General features: G+C 43.6%; 1 protein-coding gene across 11 annotated transcripts in view; it reads right to left on the minus strand.

Annotated features, from left to right (window-relative positions):
* The window catches only part of Wdr27 (WD repeat domain 27), a 129,521-nt gene that overhangs the window by 73,137 nt on the left and 42,693 nt on the right, over positions 1-13,691 (minus strand). For all 11 annotated transcript variants that reach the window (XR_004943181.1, XR_004943182.1, XR_004943179.1 and 8 more), the window contains 5 exons: positions 12,367-12,456; positions 7,209-7,330; positions 5,661-5,794; positions 2,490-2,587; positions 1,420-1,541 (listed from right to left, as the gene is read on the minus strand). Coding sequence is in view for 5 of the 11 variants with exons in the window: in XM_036168766.1 (XP_036024659.1) it covers positions 1,420-1,541; positions 2,490-2,587; positions 5,661-5,794; positions 7,209-7,330; positions 12,367-12,456 (566 nt within the window). In the remaining 6 variants the exon portion in view is untranslated. The remainder of the gene's footprint in view (positions 1-1,419; positions 1,542-2,489; positions 2,588-5,660; positions 5,795-7,208; positions 7,331-12,366; positions 12,457-13,691) is intronic.

A 13,691-nucleotide genomic window follows, 5' to 3' on the forward strand; every position in this document is an offset into this window, starting at 1 on the left:
AGGATGTATGCCAACCCTAGCACTGAAAGACTGCAAGTTCCAGGGAAGTTTGAGCTACTTAGTAAGAGACTGCCTCAAAAATAAAATCACATCTTTAGTTTGAAAAGAAAAAAAGCAAACAAACTCGCACAGGAGCCGGGGAGGTGGGCCAGTGGGTAAAACCGACTCTCCCTGCAAGCTTGACTACCTGAGACCCTGCGTCAAGTACGGTGGAAGGGAGGACTGCCACTCAAAGTTTTCATTCTCCACATGTGTGCCATGGTCATGTACACACTCACACACAAACATGTCCATGTATATCACACACATACAAAGATATTTTTAAAGTCAGCTTTTCCATAAGTCTTAGATGACTTTAGGTAATGAGTCACTTTGGGACTGAGTTGGTTGTCTTTGTTGTTTTATCAACTTGCCACAAACGAGAGTCATCTGGGAAGAGGAGCCTCAGTTTAAAAATGCCTGCAGGCAAGTCCGCAGGCATTTTCTTCATTAATGGTTAATGTGGGAAGGCCCAGCCACAGTGAGTGGTGCTACCCTAGACAGGGATTGTCTATGTTGTATAAGAAAGTAGGCTGAGCGAGGGAAAGCAGACCAGTCGCAGCACTGCATCAGTGTCTGCCTCCAGGTTCCTCTCTAGAGCTCCTGCCATGGCTTCCCTCCATGATGTGACTGTAAACTATAAACTAAAATAAATACTTTTCTCTCCAAGTTGCTTTTCATCAAGATATTTTATAACAGCAATAGAAACCTATCTAAGAGAAGACTTGGTCCATTCAATTATTAGCCCTACCTTTCAACACATCTGAGAAGATCTCTAAAATTCAGTGTATCAAAGAGGATAACTGTATCCAATAGTGCAAGGGGAGTCTGGGATTCAGAGACTGTCACAGCCTGCAATGGATGTGACTGCCATTCATTCCCACCATCACATACACATCCAGACCTACGCCAGCTTAAGTGAGAATGCATTTCTAGTCACAGATATTTACATGGATCTGAAACTTATCAAAGACAGAGGACATAAAGTCCCATGCAATCTTACTTAGATAGCTACAGGAATGAGAGATATGGCCCACACACTGCTCTTCTAGAGAACCTGAGTTTGGTTCCAATCACCCATATTGGGGAGCCTATAAGCCCCTTTAACTCCAGCTCCAGGACAATCCAATGTCTCTGGCATCCAAGAACACTGGCACCCACACACACATACACACATAATTTAAAAAAAACTAATAAAGAAAGAAAGAAATCTTTAAGATATCTGTAGCAAAAGAAGAAAGTTTAACATAGTTTGATGATCAGAAGAAGCTAATATTGGATCTGACAGTAGTTAGAAATTTGCATCATAATATATTTGTAACTGTTAAACACATTTAGCTCAGAATCTTTAAATAATGTTTCTGCTATCTACGAACTTACTTTATTTTGACAAATTTGATGGGCAGGCCGTGAATGGACTTCAGCTATCACAGCAGCACTGCGGCCAACATTGAGGTCAAAAACTTCCACAGTTCGGTCCCGGCCAGCTGTGAGTATGATGTCTGCAGGAGGGCAGTCAAGGGATCTTCTCGGCAGTCTCCCCTATGGGCACATGGTTCTATCCACTTTATTACCTCCCCCCCCCAAAAAAAAACAGGGACCTCACATGACTCAGAAATGCATAATTAGTAAAGAATTTCTGAAGTTCCAGTGAAAATATTCAGGGCAACTCCACCATCTAGGGCTTCTAGCTAGGGAAGGGGCAGAAGAGGGAGCAGTGAGGGGAACAGCACATGGCACAAGACACAGTGGAGACATCCACCAGCAACTGGAATACACAGTGTGAGATAAAGATGAAAAGACAGAGTACATCCCTTTGTGTGGCTGGTCATCAGCACAAGTTAGGGACCCACATCATGTTCTGTCAAATGGCAACTGCTGAGTTTTGCCAGCCCAATGCATGTAATCCAAGGATGCCCACAGCAGGTATCATGGTTTCCAAGGATGCCTACAGCAGGTATCACAGTTTCTGAGGATGCCCACAGCAGTGTCACAGTTTCCAAGGATGCCCACAGCAGGTGTCACGGTTTCCAAGGATGCCTACAGCAGGCGGATCTCTGTGAGTTCAAGGCCAGCCTGGTCTACAAATCGAGATCCAGGAAAGGCACAAAGCTACACAGAGAAACCCTGTCTCGAAAAACAAAACACAACAACAAAAAAAGAAAATGCACTAGATGGCTATGCATTACTCAGTAAACACAGACAAGTCCTGTGAACTTGCCCTGCTATGTCAGATCCCATACTGTTCTTCCTTAGAGGTGCTTCTTACTATTAAAATAAGGTTAGTCTACCTTCAATTACTACAAAAGATCCCACATTCCACAGGGAGAACCATTTGTCTGTCATTTGTGCCCAGCAGGACACCTGGGACTTCTCAAATGCCCAAAGAGGGCTTTTCTAGAAAACATTGCTCAGTGCAAGGCACATTCACAGACTGGAAGGAAGGATACGGGAATAAAAGTCGTTCACTGCAGACAGGGTGGTCACTTCTGCCTCACTGGTCAACGGGAGCCTAAAAATAGGCTTATACCTGCTTTTTGGCTTATACCTGGAAGAAAGAATGGGGAGATGACCAATGTTTTTACTTCTGACTACAATTAAACATTCTATATTTAAAACATAAAAGTGAAAACAAAGGGTTCTTACTGCTTAGGCATATGTTTTAATACTAAGGGAATGTGTGAATAAGCCACCTTAATCTTCCTTTGGGAATTTAATTCAATTTTCTATCAGAAATTCTGGGTTGTGTTTTTCCTCTAGGAATGCCTCATGAAAATAACAGTATATTATCTAGCTCAAAATAACTCATTCCTAACTATGGGAAAGCAAGTTTGTCTCTTAATTCTAAAATTATTATATATTCCCTTATAAGTACTCAACCAGTTACACAATGTTGATATCTCATCCTAAATATCAGTCCTTATTACTTTCAGAAGGGTAACATGATCGTTGGGTGTTCCTTTAATAAATGCGTGAACTTAACCATGGAAAGATTTCCTAAGGGACAATAACTGGTAGGCCAGCCCAGGAAGCAGTCTCAGCCCAGCCCAAGCCCAGCTTGGCCAGGACAAGGCAAAGAGAGTCTGACTGGTGTCAGTGGAGCTGGGCCAGGCCCAGGGCAGATGCTGCAGTGTCCAGGACGAGGACACTTGTGTTCTCTAACAGGTGGTGGAGGGCGCTGCCTGGAAGAGCACTCCATCTGAGGCTGAGAAACTCTGGAATAGGTCTCAGAGCAACAGGGGCAGGCCCCAGACCTGAAGGACATAAGGGATATGACCATACAGAGACAGAAACAAAGTGCAGTCAAGTCTCGAGCCAGGCTTGAGAACAAGTGGTTGGAGACAGGACAGTAGTCACACAGATGGCCATGATGAAACACTGCTTGAGTTACACAGAAGGATGGCTGAGAACGAAGTCACTTTACCTGAAAAAATGTGTTAAAACTAAGAAAACAATAGGAGGAGGGGAGACTTTCCAGAAAGGTGGGCAGGCAAAGGTGTGTAGAAGAAAAAAGAACCCGAAAGAAGGCCACACAGATAATTGAGCAGTCATAAACACAGACATCACCCCCAATCGTCTTTCAGAATTAAAAGCATACCCATTAGAAGCCCCACTTTTCACTACCACCACCTCAGCTATAGCATTGATTATTTATTCTAAACCTGAATCTGCCCAACCAGGTAAATATTGGTGAGCAAAAAATAAAGAGAAAGAAAAAGTGAATTCACACCATTTGTAAAATTCTGGCTAGACTAGAGCCCACAGTGGTGATCACAGAAAAAATAAGCACTGGTGACTTTAGAGACAAAGATGTCTGGCACAGAGCAGTTCACCAATGTCTGGAAGTCCTTGTTGGAACCCACATCACCCTACTTTAACTTCTGGTGTTCCTGACAGGGGCTGCCAATCGCAGCAGGCAGTGCTTGCTATTTAGAGATGGGGTGAGTTGGGGTAGAATTGGCGGGATGGGGTAGGATGGGGTGGGATGGGATGGGATGAGATGAGATGAGATGAGATGGGGTGGGGTGGGATGGGATGGGGTGGGATGGGGTAGGATGGGATGGGATGGGATGGGTAGGATGGGGTAGGATAGAATGGATGGGGTATGACAGGATGGGATGGGGTAGGATGGGATGGGATGGGATGAGTTGGGGTAGAATTGGTGGGATAGGGTGGGATGGAATGAGATGGGAAAGGATGGGAAAGGATGGGATGGGATGGGGTGGGATAGGATGGGGTAGAATGGGATGGGATGGGATGGGATGGGGTAGGATAGGATGAGATGGGATGAGATGGGATGAGATGGGATGGGATGGGGTAGGATGGGATGAGATGGGATGGGATGGGATGGGATGAGATGGGATGGGATGGGATGGGATGGGATGGGATGGGATGGGATGGGATGGGATGGGGTAGGATGGGATGAGATGGGATGGGATGGGATGGGATGGGATGGGATGGGATGGGATGGGATGGGATGGGATGGGATGGGATGGGATGGGATGAGATGAGATGGGATGAGATGAGATGGGATGAGATGAGATGGGATGGGATGGGATGGGATGGGATGGGATGGGATGGGATGGGATGGGAAAGATAGGATAGGATAAAGTGGGATGTGGTGGATGATGGGAAAGATGTGCTGGGTGGACTGGGTGAGTGGGATGAAAGGAATGTGTTGGTTTAGATTCCACACTGGACCCGAAAAATGCAAGATGGTTCCGGCATTGCAAGTGTAGCCTCTCATATGAGTTCAAGGTAAACAGCAGGCAATTAGTAGCTCTCATTCTAAGTTGGGTCATTCTACCCTGCTATGATGAGATGATGTGCCCTGCCCATAATGACAAGTAAGTTAAGCAAAATTATGGTTGCTGACATCCAAGAAATTTGATGAATTCCATCAGGCACCTACAAATCACTACTCAGGATACATTTTTACCTCTACATTTAACAACTTTCCACTGATAACAAAATAAATTATGTTGTATTATATAAGGTGGTAAATATAGAAGGAAAACAAAAAGTCTCCTTTTGCATAAGTGAGCATTGTGATGAATATTCTGTCAGACATTTTAGTATAAACCATATTTATTCTATAATAATTTTTACTCTAAATATGAAAAACCTCTCATTATTATTAGATATTCCTAAATAACACATCAATGTTGCATTTAATTATAGAATGTGAATACCACTAAGTTTCCCAATGTTTCTATATTATGGCAGCTACTTAGCACTCACTCCTTACATTCATCTTTCCACTTGTCCATGGTTATTATCTTAAGATAATTAGAGAAAAGGGGGATACAGAGGCAGAGGCAGACACGCCCTCAGACTTCACTTTAAGACTACCCCAACTCCTGCTCTTGTAGAGATGATTAGGAGCTAAAGTGGATGGACAAAAGGGTAAGAGCAAAGAGGGATTTGATGTTAAATCTCAAAAACAAAGGAATGTGTGCTAAGAAGGCAGGAGAATTGAGAAGCTAGTAACTGAAACTTCCATTTTTTATCATTTAAAATCTTAAGTGCCTGTCTCTAAGAATGAAAAGGTGGGACAGAGTGAGGGGCTGGCTCTTTGGGGCAGGATCAAGAGGGCTAGAAGCATGAGGGAGGCCACCTACCTTCGTATGTCATCCCTACAGAGGTCAATGTGGTACTTTAGCAGCCAAAATTCAGAGCCAGAAGACAGCAGTATGAAAGTATCCATGTAGTAGAACTGTGCAGATGTTATCGGCTTGGGAAAGGACTCTGGACCCTGTGAAGCAGACCAGCTGTGAGCTCTGCCGCACACTATCACACAGTCTCTCCCAACCCCCTCCTCACATTCCTGTCCTCATCCTGAGCATAGGTCTTGCCACAGTCAACTCACAATGCTGATTTTGCTTGCTGACCACTGTCAAGACTTACTGTAAAGAGCCTTTTCAATTCTGCCTGTTTACAAGCTCTAAGATGAAAATTTTGAAACTTTGGGGATAAGGGAATTTCAAGACATGATCTCACTATGTAACCCAAACTGGCCTCAAACTCATTTGCAGGATCATCCTGCCTCAGCCTCCTTAATCTGAGATAGCAGGCTTCTGTCACAGAGCTGGCTAGAAAACTGGAAAATGAGGGTAAATGAGACACTGAATATCAAGGATATTACTGGTATTAACATTGAGAACATGATTCGGAACACAGCTCTAGGTATCTACTCCTGACTTTGTATCTCATGGCCAATTGATCAGGCCCAGCCCAGAGGCTGGCACTGATAGCTGTGGGGCTGCTGAGAACTTCCTACAGGGTGCTGACCCTAATAGCCCATCTGCCCTCTGACCTCTCCAGAGATGAGCTGTAGGGTGGCACATCTGACTGTGGCAGCTGAGAATGCACTCAATGCCTAGCCACTCATGGAGGCACAATTTAGTATCCAGACCTGTAGAATGTGGGCCATAATACCAACTGAGCATGTGCAGTCCAGCATTACCAGAGAGCATTATATCCTTGGGTCGCTAGAAAAAGGTCAAACTTTCACATGCTGTTAAGTTTAAATATTATAGTCGAAATGCCCAAAGTCAGCCTCTCTCTGACTTTTCTAAATGCTCACCACTGCTGGGTTAGGTCATAATTCATGAGTAGAAGCAGGGTTTCTTAGCGCCCTTCTTCTTTCCATCTTAGTAGTAAGATTTTTTTTTTTTTTTTTTTTTTGTGTGTGTGTGTGTGTGTGTGTTCTGTCTCTCTTTTCTCATTCTATTTCCAAATAACCTTATATACTTATATTTGCTTCAGCAGGTCATTTTACTCCTTCACATAACATCCTCTTGTCCATCATTGTGACCTCTATGACATAATGATGAACTAACATGTAAAGTTATCCATACTTTACTATGGGGATTTTGGCCATTTTCATACCATGACAAATATAAATGTATATTAAATGTATTTGTCAATGTACATATCACACACTAAGAGTGTGTTACCATGTGTTATAACTGCATGCATTTCATGTGTGAATGAATGTAAGAAACTGCCTCACCATGATGTTTCTATTGTAGTGAAACCGTTCTTCATTCTGTCTATTGCTGGGCTCCCCTACAGAGAGGCAGACAGCTGTGACTGTCCACAGTTCAACTAAGCAGTTTATCTGCCATCACTACCCACCATGACATATGTGCTCATGTACACATTACCAAAAGCAGCATGAGTTCTGTCCTGTGAACTGACCACACTCTCAGTGTCTGGTCCCGGCCTGTAGACAGCAGCCATTTCTTGTCATGGCTCCAACAGACAGTATTCACAGCTCCATCATGACCTAAGTATTCAGGATAAAGGGAGAACGAAGGAGAATGGTCGCCTGTACCAGAACTGCCTCTTCTCAAGGAATAAAGGAGGCAGTTTTTTGCTGTGAGGCAGATGGACCAGGCCCAGTGTCAGATGACCTTGCACTAAAGGCCTATTGAAGCTTGTAGGGAGGCCTTTCTAAAACTTTGTGTTTCTTAAAGATCAAGTTCTGATTGTGTGTGTCCAGGCTGGGGGGAGTTCTAATGCAACAGTATAAGAAGCAGTGTTCTAAAGCAGAGTACAGAGATCTGTGGACCATACGGTGCTCTACTAGTATTTAAAAGAGCCTTTTCTTTTGGTTTTAAAAAGAAAAAAACAGAAGACTTCACTGAAGATGCTTGAAAATACTTGCATCGTTTGCTCTGGCCAATAGCTGCTGGTTTACACAGGTGCCGGCACACTTGTGGACAGCACCTGCTAGGAACTCACAGGTGCAAGCACACCTGTGAACAGCACTGGCTAGGAACCCACAGGTGCTAGCACACCTGTGGACAGCACTGGCTAGGAACCCACAGGTGCTAGCACACCTGTGGACAGCACTGGCTAGGAACCCACAGGTGCTAGCACACCTGTGAACAGCACTGGCTAGGAACTCACAGGTGCCGGCACACCTGTGGACAGCACCGGCTAGGAAGCCACAGGTAGATGAGACTGCCATTCAGTGCCCATTCATGCTTTCAGTTAGGCAGTCCCTACTCCAGTCTCTTTCTAACAAGGAGCATGCCGTCTCCTAACCCCATCTTTGCCCTTACAGTCTCTACAAGGCAAACTTGAAAACATAGCTGCTAGTATTCTGAGAAACCCAAGAACCTGAGGATTCACAGAAGCAGAGGCTTAGAGAAAACATCAGTAGCACTCCCCTGGGAGAACTAGTGGAAACCGGAAGACAGGGGAGCTGGAGGCTGCCCAGAGTCAGGCATGCACCGGGGTATCAGTGACCCAAGACTTGCTAAACCATCACATTTCACCCCAGAGTGCTGTGTGGTGAGAACTGCAGAGTAAGGAACCACAACTCTGACAAGAATCTAGCTAACAGGAACCTCCCACCCAGGCTGGTCTCAGCACATGAACTGCACGCTGAAATTGAAAGTCAGTGAATCAGTATCACCAGAGCACATGGCCAGAAAACCCCCAGAATAAAATGGAAAGCCAGAAGAGAATTGTAGGTAGGATGTCACTCTGAAATAGGACCTCAAAACAGCAAAAAAGTCATCAAGCAGGAAAATTATGTCAAATGACTTTGCTGCCCTCTTGTGTCCAATCCCAGCATTTTTCACAAAAGTGAGAAGGATCTGTCCAATGCCCAAAGAACACCTATCACTGCTCATAGGAGTGCAAAGTGGGGGCACCATGAAAATCTGTGTGGAAGTTGCTCAAAAAGCTAGAAATTAATCTACCACATGATCCAGCCATAACATTCTGTACCGAAAGGACTCTGTATCCTACTATATATACACCTGCTCACCCATGTTCAACATTGCTCTATTCATAATAGCTTAGGTGTCCATCAATGTCTATACAATAGAATATTATTCATTTGTTAAGAAAAATGAGATTATGAAATCCACAGGTAAAAAGATGAGGATGGAAACAACCATCCTGAGTGAGGTGACCCGGGCCCAGAAAGACAAATGTTCCACGTTTCCTCTAATTTGTAGATACTCTGACTCTTTAGATATATTGTTTCCTCTGGAATACAGATGGAGGGCATGAAATTAGTCAGGGGCCATGGTGTGGAGCTTTCCAAGAGCAGAGATAGAATGAAGTGATATAAGGAGGTAAAGATATGAAGAATATAAAGAGATAGAATGAAGTGATATAAAGAAGTAAAGATATGAAGAATATGAAGAGATAGAATGAAGTGATATAAGGAGGTGAAGATATGAAGAATATAAAGAGATAGAATGAAGTGATATAAAGAAGTAAAGATATGAAGGATATAAAGAGATAGAATGAAGTAATATAAGGAGGTGAAGATATGAAGAATATAAAGAGATAGAATGAAGTGATATAAGGAGGTGAAGATATGAAGAATATAAAGAGATAGAATGAAGTGATATAAGGAGGTGAAGATATGAAGGATATAAAGAGATAGAATGAAGTGATATAAAGAGGTAAAGATATGAAGAATATAAAGAGATAGAATGAAGTGATATAAGGAGGTAAAGATATGAAGGCAGTAATGGAAAGGGGAGGTTAATGGGGTGGGGTTGGAAAGAAGAGTAGAGGAGGGAATATGAGGAATAAATGATACTACAGAGCTTTTGAAAAAACACATGGAAGATTACTGTTGTAGTATCTTCTTAAGATGTATACATACACATAAAAGAAGAATTTAAATGGAATTACTCTGTAAGGAAGTGACAAGCCCTTACTAGATACCATAAACAAAAGGCCCAATGTCCAAAACGGCTACCACTTTGGGAGTTGTTGGCCACTGGCGTCCCATAGACCCCCAAACATTCCAGGCCATTGCCAATGTTCTTGATTACCATCCAGAAATTGATGATAAGACCCTACTGATAAAGATACCACATACTTGAGACACAGAATATAAAGAAATCAATTGGGTATACACCTGGAAGTTTCTCCCATGCTGGCTAGTTCTCATAGTACTGGGAGGTGCTATGTATGCTACCAAGGGAGAAGTAATCATAAATCCTATCTGGCTATAAATTTGGAAAGTTACAGTGATGATGGGTCTGACAGGACATGCCCACTGACTGGCGCAACAGTGGCATGGATATCATGGGATAAACTAACTACTTCCTGATTGAATTTAAGGCCCATCCACAAAATGAAACCCATACCTGGCACCAATATAAGGCCTAACAATCTGTGGCTACACAGGTCATAGGTTCTGGGGGAGAACATAGTTTCATTGTTGTGATAAATGGCCACGGTGTTAAACTGACTCGTAATGACCTATGACCTATCCTGTGTCCTTAGATTAGTGCACCTTTCAACTGTCATCACATTCACTTCTTTCTTTAAGGGGTGATGACTGACACAGAGACCTACAACAGGTAAAGGTGCAAAGACAAATAAGAGACCGTGAAATGATCAACTCTGAATGGCACATTTGTTTCAAACTCCCTTGTTCCAAGGCTCAGGAGTCATTTCAGAAGGAACAGAAAAGCTGTAGAGCCAGAGATGGTAGATGACACAAGGAAAAGTGTTTTCCAGACATAGCAGGGCACTTGACCTATAAACTCATGGCAGATGTGACATCATGCATAAAAGACTTGTGCAAGCTAACGCCAGACAAAGTCCCAATATGGAGAGGATAGGTAAGCATGAAGAGCTATTGACAACTGATAGCTGCTAGGAGAGGGAGAGTCAGTTTTCTTTAAGGGTGCATCCTGGTAGGTCATCCAAACTCCAGTGGAAGGCCAGACATACAAAAGTTTAGGCACAACATAAATTGGAATTGATGGGTTAAAAAAAAAATGACACAAAGTTTGGTGGGTAAGGAAGGGGTGGGTCTGGGAAGAGTTGGGGGGGGGTGAATAAGATCAATATTTTTTACAAAATTCTTAAATAACTAATTCAAAAACAAGCAACAACAGTAGCAAAATCTGCAAGCATTCACCAGGCCTGTTAACAACCAAAAGCAACAGGGAAATGATGCTGTGACAACACCAGCAGAGAGAACCTGTGATATTGTCACTGAGTAGAAATCGCATCTGAGAGCCATAGTGCCTCAAAAATGGCCTTGGTTCACATCTGCCATGAAGGCAGGGCACATCTGAGCACCCTCACCTGACATTATATTGTTTGATACCTGCCCTGCACATTTTACCTCCTGACTTCTATGTAGTAACACCCTCACACTCCTCAGATGAAAACAAGGATGTTTAGATCCACCTCAACCCCTACCCACAGGTGCAGAGGCTGCATGGGATCACACAGAGAAGGAGCAGGTGGGACAATTTCACCAGAGTTCAGGTTTCTCAAGAAGTTGATGTCACACTCAACACTAGAATACTCTCGTCCTCCATCTTCCACTCATCACAGCATCAGCTGTCTACCTGGAGTGCACCAATTTGAATCTTAAAGCCAGCATAAGCAATGAACAAAGCAGGATTGTATAGAGATACTCTATATAGAGAACTACAGTCTGGTCCTTCAACACATCACAGAAGGTTAGGGACTGGTATTCCCCACTCCCACTCCCGGGATAAGATCAGCATGGATGCCTATGGACCTACTGAGGGCACATCCCCTTTTCTTTCAAACCACCCTAGATGCTGGAAGGACCCCAGTGCAGACTAGACTCTTCAAGCTAAGTCAGGGGCCCAATATACATGGGCCACAGTATATCTCTGATGTAACATGGCCTTACATGGTTCTGGCCACACTACCATCTCACACCTCTAGACTGTCCACTGCTATCCAACTGAGTATGCAAGGCAGATGAACATGAGGCAAAAGATATTTTGTGTACATTTGTATTCAGTAAAAATACCTAACAAGTGTAAGTTTCTAAACAGGCAGCTCTAGGATCCTAAAAAAGAGCTAAGAATTCTTGGCTGTAAAACTAGGAAAAGTATATATCAGTTAGGAATTTAGCACATTAACTCTTATTTTTAAATGGTATTGAACTGCTTAATGTATTAAAACATCCATTACAAACCCTACTAAATTTCAAAATACACTTCAATGAAAATTTTTATTAAATTAGTCATATTTCATCTCTGTAAGAGTGAACTTCCTTCACCGCCCAAAACCAGAGAGTGAACTTCCTTCACCGCCCAAAACCATTCAAAGGCTGTGGCTTTTGCCCACGAAGGTCCTGGCCATAACTTGCTGCTTTGTCTTACAGAACATATGCATTGGGAAGGACACAGGCTCCACCTGGTTTGGTAGCTTGCAATAACCTGTTCCAGAAGCCCAAGCCCACCTATGAGCCATTGTGTATAGAAATGTGTAGCTTAGTCTGCTGCTGACAAGACAGCCCTCAAGATTCACCCTCCCTCATGTCCCATCCCTCAAGATTAAGGATACCTGAAAAAGCAGTAGGTGTTGCAGAAAGGCTAGCATCAAAGACCAGGGAAAGGTGGTTAGCTAAGCCACAGGCCAACCGCTGTCCATCCCCTGTTTAAAAAAAGAAATCAACAGCTCAATAAAATAATAACATGGGAATCCCAGTGATCAGTTGACAGAGTGGAGAACATTATGATAATTAGTCATTTATCAGGTAGTGAAGAATCTGAAACAACATATAACAAGGCTTCCCAAGGGTTTGTCAGGCCATGAACCAACACCTCATCAGAACCCCAGGGAGCAGCTGTATCTGGGGCCATTGCAGCCTTCCACTCACAGAAGATAAGCAAAAGGGTCAGGGCTGAGCCCCAGGCTGCAGGGCTGCTCAAGAGCACTTTCACGATAGTCAAAGTTGGAGACCTTCACCAAATGAGCACCTTCATAAAAGTAAGCACAGTAAATATCAAAAGATGCCCACTGACAGCACTGCACATTCAGTCGTCAAAAGATGTTTGTCTAGAATTATCTGAAAAGTAGAGTTCCTTTATCCAGAGTGATAACTGTGACAACCTTTAGATGGCCCACCAAAACCATTCTGAAAAAGGTGAGGACACCCTCACCAGCTGTAGGCACTCACAAGCACCACTTTTCACTCCTTTCAAACACTCTCACTATCTCTATGTGAGAGCCCATAAAAGAGCTTTAGGAGGAAGGTAGGGAAGACACACTTGAGAACATGGCAGCACCTGGGGAGGTCAAGCACTGCTCTTTCCTGTGAGACATGGTCCAGCTGAGGAAGAAACACAACTCACAGGACAGTGTCAAGACCACCTTGTGATGCCCCTGTGGTCATATCTCTAGCTTCTGTCTATGAAAAGCCATCTTGCCAGGCTCCTGTGTGAAGGGGTCATCATGTAAAATATGTGTGTGCCATCCTGGCATTACTGAAGGACAGAAGTGCCCTGTGATAGCCCTCATCAAATGCAACTGAAGCCTCACTTCACTGGAGACCCAAACCACGCTTAGGAGCATCAGTACCCATGTGATGACTTATCTTGATTATCAACTTGACTACACCTGGAATTAACTAAAACCCAAGCAGCTGGTCACACCCTGGGGGAGTTCTTGATTGCATCATTTGAGGTAGGAAGACCCACCCTAAATCTGGATCAGTTGAGGTCAGAAGATCCACCCTAAATCTAGGTCACACCTGGTGGCAACCTGCACAAAACAATAAGAAGAAGGAAGCTCTTGCTCTTTGCCTGCTTGCCCTTCACTGTTGCTGCCAAGTTCATCTACCCTGCTGCTGAGGCATTCCTTCACTGGTATTAGAACCTACTTCTTCT

The sequence above is a fragment of the Onychomys torridus genome, chromosome 19 (assembly GCF_903995425.1).
Source record: "Onychomys torridus chromosome 19, mOncTor1.1, whole genome shotgun sequence".
In the NCBI taxonomy this organism is placed as follows: Eukaryota; Metazoa; Chordata; class Mammalia; order Rodentia; family Cricetidae; genus Onychomys; species Onychomys torridus.